General features: G+C 38.0%; 1 protein-coding gene across 2 annotated transcripts in view; it reads left to right on the forward strand.

Moving 5' to 3' along the window:
* Window positions 1-11,444: 11,444 nt before the first annotated feature.
* DBX2 (developing brain homeobox 2) overlaps window positions 11,445-14,706 on the forward strand; it is a 50,219-nt gene continuing 46,957 nt past the window's right edge. The window contains exon 1 of one of the 2 annotated variants that reach the window (XM_072654266.1): window positions 11,445-12,063. In XM_072654266.1, coding sequence (XP_072510367.1) covers window positions 11,667-12,063 — 397 coding nt within the window. In that variant the 5' untranslated portion in view covers window positions 11,445-11,666. The remainder of the gene's footprint in view (window positions 12,064-14,706) is intronic. The other variant, XM_072654265.1, reaches the window with a different exon arrangement.

Below are 14,706 nucleotides of genomic sequence, written 5' to 3' on the forward strand. Positions count from 1 at the left end.
GGGAGAGAAGGAGGAGTGAGGGGGGAAGGAGGGGAGGGAGGGGGAAAAATCTAAGATATGCGGAAGTGATTGCAGAACACTGAAAAAAATGAAATAATAAAAGTAATTATCCCTATGCAAAAACTAATTGATGTTAATGGTTAAATGAAACTCTAGTGTTGACAAATAATGCAGGGAATTGGAGGCAGTAGACAGAACTAGGAAACCTCCTAGAATCTTCAGAGCAGATAATAACAACCTGGCTCTGGGAGTGTGCCAGAGCAAGCAACCTATATATATCATATATATATATATATATATATATATATATATATATATATATATATATATATATACACACACACACACACACACATATACATATATAAATATATATATACATACACACACATATATACATATACACAGACACATACATGTATATATATATATATATATATATATGTAATCTCAGGAGGAAGGAATACACTAATAATTGATGGGATTGCAAAAAGATTTTGCATTAGATATGATTGGAAGGCAACCAAGAGGCAGAAGTGAGGAGATAGAGCAATAGAGCATTCTAAGCATGTGTGTAATCCAGGACAAAGATATGGAGATAGAAGAAAAAGTATCAGGTATAGGGAACAGGAAGTAAGGCAGTGTAGCTGGATTAGAGAATATCTGCAGGGAATAAAGTATGAGTACTAGAAGGGTAGGAAGAAACAGACTGAAAAGCTGTAAATGGCAAACTGAAAACTTTATATTTGATCTTGTAGGTAATGGGGAACCACTAAAGTTTACTGAGTGACACAGTCAGACCTGTGCTTCAGGAAAATCACTTTAACAGGTGAGTAAAGGATGCATTGGAGTGGGGAGATTTGTGTCCGGAATACCAATTAAAAAACTATTGCAGTAGTCCATGGAAGAGTGATATAATATAGTGGTCATGTATATAGAGTTGCCGAGAAGGTGAAAACAAGATTTGGTAATAGTTTGGATAAGTGAGATAAGAGAGAACTAGTAAGTGATAATGACTGTTTTAAGACCTGGATGACTGGAAGAATGATAGTGTCCTCAAGAATAATGGGGAAGGAAAAGATTCTGGGAAGATGGTGGAATAGGTCAGAAAATTTCATGCTCTGCAGATTACCCCCCAAAAACTAGATAATATAGCACCTCAGGGAAAACTTAGAGCAATAAAAAAAAGCAAAAGTTGGGGCAGAACAGTGGTCCTCCTGGGACAACTGGGAGAAGATCAGAAGAAAATTCCCAGGACTGAGGTTAGCCCTGTGAGGTGTAAACATCTTCAGATTTGCTCAAATAGCAAGCAGTGATGCCTGGGGCTAGCTGAGCTGGGAGGTAGCCTCAGTCATAGTCACAGCCACAGGAATTTTCACTTCCTAGTGTGGAGAGTCAGACAATGTGAGAGGGAGAAGATTGAGGGAACCTCTGCTGATAAAGGACACCAGACCCAGCTGTGCTGCTGAGATGCAGTCCTGGACAAGAAGGAACCATCACAAATTCAATGAATGCAGAAGCAGTGAGGCAGGAACACTGCTGGCTGGAGGCACCATACTGGATACCCAGAATTAAAGGTGATTGCAAAAAATAAACTGCCACAAATTAAAAAAAAAATGAGCAGGAAAAGGAGAAAGAAGTCAACCATAGAAAGTTATTATGGGAACAGAGAAGACCAGGGTTCCTCTTTAGGGTGGACACTGAAGCAAAGAAAGCCTCTTCTGTCTCAAAGAGTAATGTCAAATGGTCACCTACCCAAAACGAATTTATAGAAGAACTTTAAAAAGACTTTAAAAATCAAATGAAAGTGAGGAAATTTTTTTAAAGGAACAATCCAAGAAAAACAAGAAGATTATAAAAAGAAAGGAGATTCAGAATCTAAAGAAAATGGATCCTTGAAAATTAAAATTGGGCAAGGGGAAGCCAGTGAAGTTATAAGAGAACAAGGAATAATAAAACAAAATATAAAGAATGAAAAAAAGGAAAAGGATGTGATATTCACAGTGCCTATGGTGGCCACAAATATCCCAGCACAATTCTGAATTGTGAAATACAATAGACTCTCCACATGGAAGACAGAACCAAAGCATTTACTGAGACACCAGAAAGCCAAATCCCAATACCAGAAAGCAAAATCCATCATAGTAACAAAAATCTATACACAATAACAATATAGAGCATAACAGCATCCTCAATCCTTTCCCCTGCTAGGCTTCTCACAAACCAGCTCCCTTTAACAAATCACAAGCAATCTCCCTTAAACAAAATCACAAACAAACTATTTTATTTTTTATTTTTCATTTTTAACACGGTTCATATCACATAAAACAATTCCAACTTTTGCTCAGGTGACACTTCTTTTAAAGCATTTACAATATAGACCAGAAACGAATTTTTTTTTAACATTAATCAACTGAGACACGAATAATAACTATGTATGCTAACTTCACAAGCCCTTGACCTAATTGTCTCCATACTATTACTAAGAATAGTAATAGGACCCTAACTTATTGTTGGTCTAAAGTCCTAAGCCTAATAGCTTAATTTTAGACTTATCCTCTGATGTTCCCCTGCCAACAATCTATAACTTAATAGATCTGGTATTAAGCTTACAAACCTTTTGACTATAGGAAATCAACACTAAGAGTAAGCACATTGCAGGAAAACAATTATCTCTCCAACTTCATGTCAGTTTCAGGCAGGAGTAGATTGTCATCTTGCATTCAGTCAGTTTTAAAGTCTGCCAGGTGTCAGTGGGGAAAGTGAGTCAGGAGAATCCTACCTCAGCCCAAGCTGAACAGTTACTTTTCTACCCTTCCCATGAGATCACCTTTTGCAATTCATACCAGCATCTCACAGGTTTACTGACATCATGGATTGGAGGCTCAGACTGCCTTACAAACAAGCTCTTTAACTCACACTAGCCAGCTGCCTGTTTGCCTGCATCCTTCCTAGCTCTGACTGCTCTCATGACTAACTTTCTCTCAGCTCTATTCTAGTTCCAACTCATCCTGTTCCACCCTTCTTGCTGTACCCATTCCAGTTCCATCCATTCAGCAAACTCCTCCCACCATATGCTCCATGTGACTTAGACTTCCATGTGACACAGGCAAGTCATATGGGCCTATTAATAAATAAGATAGATCTTCCCATTTAAATTACCATTACAACACTGCATAAGAAAAACAACTGATCTGGAGATCAAGATGAGAAAATATAAGAATAATCAGACTGCCTGAAAGTTCTGACTGAAAAAAGAATCTTGACACTAAGATATACCAAAAATTTTTTTAAAACAGTCCTGAAGCATGAGAACAATAGGGGAAAGTAGAATTAGAAAAAAATCCACTTATTATCACCTGAAAGAGATCTTATTAGGAAAACCTACACAAATATCATAGTCAAATTCCAGAACCGACAGCTCAAGGAGAAAACATTATGAGCAACAAGAAAAAAATTCAAATATGGTGGAGCTACAACTGAATTTACACAAGCCTTAGCAGTGTGTATCAGCAAACATTGCGGCGAACACAGGAGGGCCTGCTATCAGAGGTTCTTTGATCTGCTTTGCTAAAAGGAAAGGCAACTTTTGTGGGGGTCAACAATCACTTTAATCAAGCACATATACCATTCACTTAGTTCACAGGGGAAAAATCAACACCCTGAACTTCAGAGAAAATACAGAGAATTACAGATCAATAGACAGTGCTTCCAACTGCCTGATATAAGCAATACGTACATCATAGATCAACAGACAGATCCAACTGTCTGATGATTGCATACATAGTTACCAGAGACAGAAGCACCAACATCTGAGTTTTCAAAGTTGAGGGCTCCTTAGTGGCTGCCCAGTCTTATCTGGCCAAACAAACTGCCAACGAGTAAACCCCAAAGTAAAACCTCACCTCACCTTACACATTTTTCAGACAGAAGGCATCATAACCCTTGAAAATCAGTGCCTCATTAACAAAAGATGTGGGCCCTTGCCAGACCTAGAGGCCTGTATTGGGCTACCCGAGTCTTTCCTACCTCACCTCCGAGGTCTTCGGCTGGCCACGCCAGATGCACGTATGAGAGAAAGGACGTTCCAGAGTCGAACAGGGGTTGAGCTTTATTTCAGGGTCTGGGTTACAAATGCAGGGGGGTCTTCCTTAGGAGGAAGAGGGGGAGATTTCCTAAGGAGGCTAAGCTTAAGGGATTGGAAGTAGAAGTACAAGCGGGGAGAGAGGGGGAGGGGAGAGAGGAAAGAAAAGAAGTGGAGCCCTACTGTCCTCTTTGCTCCACACGTGCTAAGAGAGAGCTTTCTGGCTTCCTCAATCCTACTTAATCTTCAGCCACATAGTTTGCATCTCAATACCGTGCTGTTAGGTAACTAGGTGTGCTCCAATCCGGGACGACCTCGAGGGCAGGGAGACTCCACCCATCACGTATCTCCCGGGGAGAGGCGGAAATACCCGAGCTAGCCGAGCTAGCTCAGTCTGACCTTCTCGAACCCCCGCTGTTCATGGAGGGCCTCATAAGACTCTAAGATTTAGAAGTCCCACTTTTACCCGTCCGAGACCGTCCACACGGATTTGAGCTTCCAATCCCAACAGGCCCTCCCATAATTCTTTCCAGGCCATTAAGAAGCAAAATTATATTAACAGTAAGCAACAATGCATCATAAATAGACAGTAGTGACACTAAAAGACCACAGGTCTTGGAGCACTATAAACTGAAGAACAAAAGAACTGGAGTTGAAGCCAAAACTATCAGACCCAGCAAAGTTAAGCAAAGGTAACCCTAGCAAAGGGATAATCCCGAATGAAAAAAGGCATTCAATGAATTGCCAGACTTTCAGCATTTTATTCCAACCCCTCCTCCATAGAAAATTTGATGTACAAGATCCAAGGAAAAAATAAGGTACACATCAAAGACTAATTAGAAGGGACTCAACAAGGGCAGACTGTTAACTTTTTATATGAGGAAATGGAAACTATGTGTCTAAAATTGTCATTAGTAATTGAGTAGTTCAAAAGGATGATTCAGGTAGACCTGAATATGATGTGATTCTGAAAAGTAAAACTGTTTAGGAAAAATTAAAGACTAATTATCTCATACGAACAAGGTGTGAGAGGAAGAAATGACACAGAGGAATCAGATTGAGGAGGAGGGCTGGTAGTTCTGAAACCCTATTCTTGTAAGGGTTGGGTTAAAGAGGGAATAATACACATGTACCTAGAAGGATATAAAAGTCTCCTAAATTCAGGAAGAAATAAAAGCCTAAGAGGATAAGGAGTGGGGGGGAAAGAAAGGAGGGATTTTTAGAGAGAACCCTATTCACATCAGATTCTCTCTTTAACAAGAGAGAAATATATACATTTAGAATGGAATAAAAGTCTTCTAAATTTAATAAAGAAATAAAAGGGCAAGCAAATAGGATGGGGAGGGGGAAGAAGGGTGTCTAGATTAATAGAAATGGGATAAAGAGGTAATAATATATATTTCAAAGGTTATAAAAGTCTTCTAAATTCAGATAAAGGGTAAGGGGAAAGGATGGAGTGAAGAGGATAAGGGAGGGATTTCTGGAGGGGGGACAAGTTAAATAATAGAAGGGCAAGGCGATGAATTGCAGCGAAGTAGAGGAATCAAGAGGGATAGGAAATAAGTGATAAACACAATCATAAAATAAAGATCAAGAGTAGAATTTATTAGGGTATATGTGATTTGACCTTTGTTCTTCAAGAGGACCATGATATCAGGAACAACTGGTCAGAAGGAGATTACAGGAGTCTTTTTGTTTGTACTGAAGCAGGACTCTTGTTGTTTTGCCCATACTCAGATCTAGATTGCAGTCCTGGCTGGCAGTCCCAACATTAGGAGTAGCACTAGGTTAGCAGAGCTTGTAACCACCATGGAGGGAGGACCCTCCTCACAGTTTCAGCACAAAAAAGAGTGCTTGTGGTTGTTCACAGACCAGATGAGTAGTAACCATCTCTCCTTAGATCATACCACCATGGGAAAACTGAAAACTTAAAGGTCCCTAGAAGTATCTCTGAAAACAGCTGTATAAAACTCCTGAAGCTTAGGGCAGTGCACCCTCCATCCTAAAAGCAGATGTCTACTTTAGCAGAGAGTTAAAAGTCAACAAATAGACTGGGGAAAATGAGCAAAACCTGGGAAAAAACTCTTACTGTAGAAAGTTATTATGGTAAGAAGAAAGAACAAAACATATGCTCAGAAGACCACAAAGTTCAAAACTCCTACATTCAAGAAAAATATGAATTGGTCTTAGGCCATGAAAGAACTCAAAAAGGAATTTGAAAATCAAGTAAGAGAAGTAGAGGAAAAATTGGGAAGAGAAATGAGAGTGATGCAAGAAAATCATGAAAAAAGAGTCAACATCATGGTAGGGGAGACACAAAAAACAGCTGAAGAAAATAACACCTTAATAAACAGATCAAGCCAAATGGGAAAAGAGGTCCAAAACACTAGTAAGAGAAATGCCTTAAAAATGCAGAATTGGTCAAATGGAAAAGGAGACCCAAAGCTCAAGAAGAAAATAATTCCTTCAAAATCAGAATGGAGCAAATGGAAGCTTATGACTCTATAAGAAATCAAGAAACAATAAAACAAAACCAAAAGAATAAAAAAGTAGAAGATATTGTGGAATATCTCACTGGAAAAGTAATGGACTTGGAAAATAGATCCAGGAGAGACCCTTTAAATATTATTGAACCACCTGAAAACTATGATAAAAAAAGAACCTAGACATCATCTTTCAAGAAATTATCAAGGAAAACTGTTCCTGATATTCTAGAAATTGAAGAAATCTACTGATCACTTTCTGAAAGAGATTTCAAAAATGAAAACTGCCAGAAATATTATAGCCAAATTGCAGAGTTCCCAGGTCAAGGAAAAATATTTCCAGCAGATAGAAACAATTCAAGCATGGTAGAGCCACAGTTAGGATAACACAAGATTTAGCAGCTTCTACATTAAAGGATCAGAGGAATTAGAATATGATAATCTTGAAGGCAAAGGAGCTAGGATTACAACCAAGAATCACCTACCCAGCAAAACTGAGTATAACCCTTCAGGCAAAAAATGTATTCAATGAGATATAGGACTTTCAAGCATTCTTGATAAAAAGATCAGAACTGAATAGAAATTTTACTTTCAAATACAAGACACAAGAGAAGCAGAAAAAAGTTAAAAGAAAAGGAAAGCCATGTAACCTAGTAAAGTTAAATACTTTACATTTCTACATGGGAAGATAATATTTGTAACTTTTAAGACATTCCTCATTATTAGGGTAGTTAGAAGGAGTATATAATAAGACAGAGGGTACAGATATGAATTGAATACGAAAGAATGATATCTAAAACCTAAAATTAGGGGGTGAGAGATGAATATAATGAAAGGGAAAGGGAGAGGAGAGCAGAGGAGAGGAGAAGAAAGCTTGAAATAGCAATGAGAAGAAAAAGAAATTGAAGGAATCAGAATGAATAATGAGGTAATAAAATGATTTCTTTTTGCAGATGATATTTCAATATACTTGGAAAATCCTAGAGATTCAACTAAAAAGTTAGTAGAAACAATCATTTTAACAAAGTAGTAGGATATAAATAAACACAAAAAGTTATCATTTCTATATATCACTACCCTGTTTATCTTTTTATCCTTCTCTTGAATATGAGTCATTCCTCAATCAATGAATGATCAGAGGACATGAACAGACAGTTTTTGGATGGAGAAATTCAAGCTATACATAGTCATATGAAAAAATACTCTAAATCATTATTGATTAGAGCAATGCATGTTAAAACAACTTTGAAATATCATCTCACATTTATCAGTTTAATTAAAATGTTAGGAGAAAATGACAAAAATTTGAGGGCTTATAGAAAAATTGGGACACAGTATACTGTTGGTGGAACTGTGAGGTGATCCAACCATTTTTAGAGAGCAAGCTGAAATTATACCCAAGGAGTTGTAAAACTGTGTTTACCCTTTGACTCAGCAATGCCACTATTGTCTGTTTCCCATGGTGATCGGGGAAAAAGGAAAAGAACCTATATGTTCTAAAGTATTTATAGTAGCACTCTTTATGGTGGCAAAGAACTGGAAATTGAGGAATTGATCTATCAATTCCTATCAATCTACCTATGAATCTATCAACTGAGGAATGGTTGAATAAGATGTGGTTTGTGATTATGCTGGAATACTAATGTGTTGTAAGAAATGTGGTTGTGGTTTGTTCTTCATCCTTGAAGAGGACCATGACATCAGGGAGATGATGACATGACTTGCACTTGACTTTGATTTTAGTGAGGGAGGGCTGTGCAAAGTCACCAGCATCACTTTCTCCTCCATAGCCATCTGCTTCCAATGATAAGATATTCTGTAAGAAATTATAAGCAGATTGGTTTTTATAAAATCATGCAAAGATTTGTATGAAATAATGAAGAGTGAAAGGAATAGAACCAAGATATATATATATATATATATATATATATATATATATATATATATATATATATATATATATAGTAACAGCAATATTGTTCCAAGAGCAACTGTGATAACTAATCTGTTATATGAATATTCAAATCAAGTAGAAAAGACCTTTGAAGGAAGATGCTGTCTACCATCAGAAAAAGGGATGATATATGGAAGTATATATTATATGACTTCACACATGCACACATGCATGTATGTGTGTGTGTGTGTGTGTGTGTGAGTATCTGTCAAATGTTGGCCTTCTCTAGTGCAGGATTGAGAGGGAGAGAGGTGTGGGAAACAAAAGAAGGGCTTCTATTTCCGCATGATTAAAACTCCTCTCAGTTTTGAGTGATAGCAGCTAATCAGAATTGTGACCTAGCAGAAACAGGCCCCTGATCAGGTCAAAGATCAGAAACTTGTGTGCATGCTTAATGAGCTGTTTCAGGGGAATCCTATCAGAGAGGAGAAAGTTGGGGGGTGGCTTTCTCTAGTCAGTGAAGAGCAAGGTGGAAGATTCTAATTTGGGATAGTATAAAAAGACTAATATTGGTAGGAGCAAATGTAGCAGTCCCTTAGGAGCTATCCGTTCATTTGAGGGAGGGGGGCAATGAATGTAAAAATTAATAAAAGCTTTCCTGATTTCACAACAAATATTGTTCTTTGTTTAAGGTGAGCATGTTTCTCATGGAAGGAAATAACTTGGAGCTCAAAATGTAATAAAAAATAAATATTTAGAAAAAGAAAAAGAATAACATGAAGTATGGAAAAGAAGAGGGTTTTTTTTTCCAGAAAAGATAGCAAATTATCTTTTGCACATGCTGAGTTTGAGACGCTGTAGGATCAATGTGATATTCATAGCATCTACAGTGGCCATGAATATGTCCACACAATTCTGAATCATGAAATACAACAGACTTTCCACATGGAAGACAGAATTGAAACATTTATTCAGATACCAGAAAACCAAATCCATCGTAGTAACAAAGAAATCTATACACAATAGCAATGCAGAGGACAAGCCTTCCCTCTGTTAGGCTTCTCACAAACCAGCTCCCTTAAATAAATCACAAACAATCTCTCTCACTCACCCTAGCCATTGGCTGCTTTTCTCTCTCTCCCTCAGTTATGACTGCTCTGGCCAAATTTTCTCTCAGCTCTGCTCCAGCTCTGCCTCTTCTTGTTCTACCCTTCCTACTCTACCCCTACTTTTCCTACCACTTGTGACTTAGGCTTATGTGACTCAAGTCTCTATGTGACTTAAGCAGGTCACTTAGGCCTATTAATGGATGGAAAAGATCTCATTAAGAAGCAAAATTACATTAACAATAAGCAAAAATGTATTATCAATACAGATATCCATAGGAGTCTCAAAGTTAGAGATAGTGTAGGCAGGTGGTGATGTGTGCCTGTAGGACAAACTCTGCTTTAATATAAAAATGTGGATAGAATTGTCAATTGAACCTCTAAGAGCTGATGAGATTACCTGCAGAATGTAAAGAGAAGAGAACCAGAGAGACTTGAATCAACACACATTAGTAGGTGTGGCCTGGATGAAGAATCAGTAAAAGAGACAGTAAGCATCAATCAGAAAATTACAAAGAAAATAAGGAGAGAATAATATCACCAACCAAAGAACTTCCACAGGAGAGGGCAATCACTAGTGTTAAAGGAAGGAGAATGGTCAAAAGAAGGATGAAGACTGAAAAAAGGGCCATTTGATCAGGCAATTAAGAGATCATTGGTAACAACAACAACCAACAAAAGCTGATTACAGGGGAGATAATTTTTACCTATGCCAGGATGTAAAAGAGGCCCTCTTCAAGTTGTATTGCAGTTGGAGGATCACACATATTTTATCATTTTCTTCATTTATTCCCATGGTCTACACGTGACTGCCTGATAGTACCAGATTAAATAAGTGTCTTCAGATTTCAAAATGAAGAAATGTCAAATATAATCCTTCCAAAGTCTGAGGATTAAACAAAAAACTTTCCAACCTCACTTTTGTCTCGGGCTCCCTCAACCTCTTTCTCCAGTCATAAATTTGAGAAACTTGAGAATAAGCCCAACCCAAGAAGTTTTGTCTTCATCCACTCTTTAGTTTGGAAGTCAGCACTTCTCTAGGGCAAAGGCACTAACCTACTTTCAAGATAGCTACTACAAATAGCATTTGAAACATATTCAGAAAAGAACCACAGGAAGCTGAAAGACTCCATAGTAGGGTAGAGTGGATGGGGGTGGTGGGGTGGTAGAGGAGAGACCGATTTCTCCTCTAAATGAAAGATTGTTGCTGTTTGTCCTTCATTTTCAAAGGATAAGCTCGTCAAGGATGAGAAATTTCAAATAGTAATGCATTTTAGAAAGCAATTTTTTCCCCTGTGGGGTCCAACCAAAGCTGTTCCCTTACAAAGATTCCTTTGCAATTGAAACTTCTTACAACTCATTAGAGATTCCTTTCTATTACAACTTTCCCAGTCCCTACATTGTGTCTCTACTCTGTCCTAGGAGTTTTCCAAAATGGGTAGCGCCAGAGAACATTGTCTGGCTCTAAGACAGATGCAGGCTCAGGACCAGAAACTTTACTTGGGGTTAGAACATACTGTTCTGTCTCTTTTCTCTCAGGGGCGAAAAGCCGCAAAATCAGAGTTTGACAAACTCACTGTGTAGAGTACAGCATTTCACATTTCATTTCCCCTCGTCCCAAATCTTCCTTCTTCGCCCCTTCCTCTTGCATAGACTCTTGGAACCACATTATATTGTTGGCTGGATCTACAATTTCCTAATGACATTAGATGGGTGGTACTCACCTTCCAGTCCACAAGGGGACAAAACCAAACAAACCTTGTTTAACATAGAAAATGAGAGACACCCGCCAAGTCCACATTGCCTAGGAAACCTGACGCTTGGCTCCTCCCTTCTTCTAAAAAAAAAAAAAGTCAACCCAAATAAATAATAATGATTCTTTTCCCCGACCGCCTTTTCCCATGGTCCTTAGTCTTCTTCCCCTCCCTCTCCACCCTCTCTACTTGCTTTAGTTTCATGGGAGGCTGTGGCAAGAGAGCAGGCGGTAGCGGCAGAGTCTTAGACCAAGTTCATTTGCAACTGCCTGGCTGCAGCCAAGATTAAAAACAGAAGAAAGTGTGGAAAAGATTGAATTGCTTGCCTACCTGCTCTTCTTCACTATGCTTCCTACTGCTTTATCTTCCCGCACTGGCGTGTACTGGGATATACTGGGCTCCTCTGCATTACTAGACACAACTCAAGGCTTTGGGAACCTGGGAAAGAGTTTCCTAATTGACAACTTGCTGCGGGCCAGCGATGATTCTCCACAGTGTCTTCCAGCTCCGTCTCCCTTAACTCTGCCAGTAGTAGCAGCTACAGAAACCGCGGAGGAAATCCTGGAGCATGCCCTCTCACCCAGTTCCGTACCCCTCAAGTTGTGCCCAGGAGCAGAACAAATCGGGAGTCCTTATCGGACTCACTGGGGTTTTCAAGTGCTTGATCCTTCGATTGACTGCAGTCAGCTGCCAGGTCAGGTTCGGGGAGACCAAAGTGGAGCTTTCCAACTTGCTGTCCCAGGTGAGCCCTCTCCTTCCCTGCAGTGTAGAGGCTGAAGAAACTGCAACTCCTGGGGTGCAGTTTCTGTAGAAACTGCTCCTAATTTGTATTGATTGGATAGGACATCATTTTTAGTATAGTTGCCACCTTACGGGTCATGGAGGAACAAAATGTTTTTCTCTTTCCCGGAGCTCCCTTTTTCTCTCTTTTTATGAATTAAGTAGGGATCAGGCACACTTTCCTCCTGGCCTTTTGGGGTATTCTGTAGGGTCTGTGCTAGTAGAAGGGGCTGGGGCATAGTGAGAAGTAGACTTTCCAAAGAAAGCTAGCTCAGGTTGGTACTTGCCGATGGTCCTGCTAGCAGACACAGTTTAGTGGTGTGTGTGTGTGTGTGTGTGTGTGTGTGTGTGTGTGTGTGTGTGTGTGTGTGTGTGTGTGTGTGTGTCTGTGTGTGTGTGTGTGTGTGTGTGTGTCTGTGTGTGTCTGTGTGTGTGTGTGTCTCTGTGTCTGTGTGTGTCTGTGCGCGCGCCCTGGATCACAACTCTGCTTTTCGAAACTCTTGCCATAGTAGCACATAATTTTTTCATCTCTTTTAGACTTGGAGGTAGCCTCTCTTTCTCTCTTTTCCTCCCTCCCTCCCTCCCTCCCTCCTCCCCTCCCTTCCTCCGCCCTCTCCTCTCTCTGTGTCTGTCCATCTGCATTTTAACTCAGTGCCACTAGTTAAAGATAGGGAGAAACATTTTAAGTTCCAATCCAAGTAGGAAGTTTTCCCGGTTTCTACCTTCAGAATTATCTTTGTGATAGACACTTCCAACCTAATTATTTACCGAACCAAAAGAAAAGAGAAGACTGTCTTCACCCCATTCCCACACCCCCAGTTTGTGAAGGCATTAGAGAGGTTCAGATCCCGGTGATAAAAAGTGATTTCGGAAGTGGGAGATAATTTTATCACTATAATAGACCATATACACATTGAACTACATAGAGTTTTAAAAATTGAAACACTATGCACTAATCAATGCTTTAGCTGTTTTTTTCTGAACTTATTTAATAAACTCTTCTACGTATCCTACTGTGGCTACGAGCTCCTAGAGCAAATCTTATGTTAATGACTTCATTTAATTTTAGCGAAAACTTAACCATTGTTTTTCAGTTTAAAGTGGTTATTGATGGAAAGAGGACAGGTATCAAGTTCCAAAATCAGTCTCTTTTTTAATGTCACCAATAAAATTCTAATTAATCAATTTTGTCCTTTGGAAGGGAAGGGGATCACGATTCAGGTGACGGGGTCCGTTTTTTTTTTTTTTTTGCTGGTTTTAAAGGTCATTTAATTAGCTTCAATATCAATACAGGGGATTTGTTACAGGAGTTTTTTCTCTCTCCTCTAAAGGAAGAGAAAAATGTTTGTGAATTGAAAACAAGTTTTATGTAAAAAAGAAATATCAGGAATATAAGAAATGTATAAAATAGTGGAAGAGTCATCTACCTGTTATGAACCTTGCATATGAAAACAGCAGGTAATTAACATCCAGAATCTCTTTTGGGTAATTTGGCTTGTAAACATTCTTGACCACTATTTCAAGTATTTGTAAATTAATCTTACCCAGGTGTGGTTACACAACCACCATCCAAACTCCCTCTTTTAGGAAATATTTTTTAAAAAATGTGTTGTTTAATGAATGCTACAAATATGTACATATTTAAATGAACTAAAATAGTTTCCAATATGCATGTGAAAACACTAAGTTGGCTAGGACATTTCCTGGAACTCTTTAGATGGTAAATAAGATAAAGGCAACAAATCTTTTTTCAAATTAACATTTTAAAATAGTAGTTTTGTCTTTGAAAATGTGTTCCCTTAATTACTACTTAAATAATCTGTGATTAGAAACTTATTGATGATAGAATTTTCAAACTGCTAATTTTTATTAATCATTAAATCAAATAGTTTCAGTTGATTTTAAAATGAAAAACTAAAAGTGAACGATAGCAATGTTGGTTATACATTTATACAATTTTAAGTCACAAGGTAGACAGGGTGACTTCTACAATTTCCAGAGAGAAAGATGATTTTCTGAAAATCTTATCAACTTTATTAGAGAATAAATAGCTTTTTCCTACTTCTTAATTTGATAGAATTTTTGCTAGAAAAATAATAGAATTTATGTAGTATTTTCAGTTTACTGATTTTGGTTTATTATACAAACCTATAATTTTCACTTTATCTAAGAAGCAGGCCAAATAAATTAGAAAGGGATATACATTGATATTACATATATATATATATATATACACACACACACACATACACACACACAGACACATATATATATATATATATTACAAGTGGTTGATAGGCTATGCTTCAGCTGTCTGAATTTTGATTGAAATAAATTTATTCTTTTAAAGAATTACTAAATGGGAGCACCAAATCTTTTGATTTAAATGTTTGAGTATTTTGCTTAGTTCTTAATTTTTCTTAAATTAAAAAAACCTGAATGTTGAATGTTCTGTTCCCAAAGCTTTCAAGGATGTCCTTATCCTAGAAATTTTTTTTATTAAAATCAATCCCTTGAATCAGGGACACAGAACACACTTTAGAACAGAAGATATTTCTAGTCACTGATTCTATAACATTACTTAAGCAATTCAAATTATTTTCAT

Source organism: Notamacropus eugenii, chromosome 3 (genome assembly GCF_028372415.1).
Source record: "Notamacropus eugenii isolate mMacEug1 chromosome 3, mMacEug1.pri_v2, whole genome shotgun sequence".
NCBI classification, from domain to species: Eukaryota; Metazoa; Chordata; class Mammalia; order Diprotodontia; family Macropodidae; genus Notamacropus; species Notamacropus eugenii.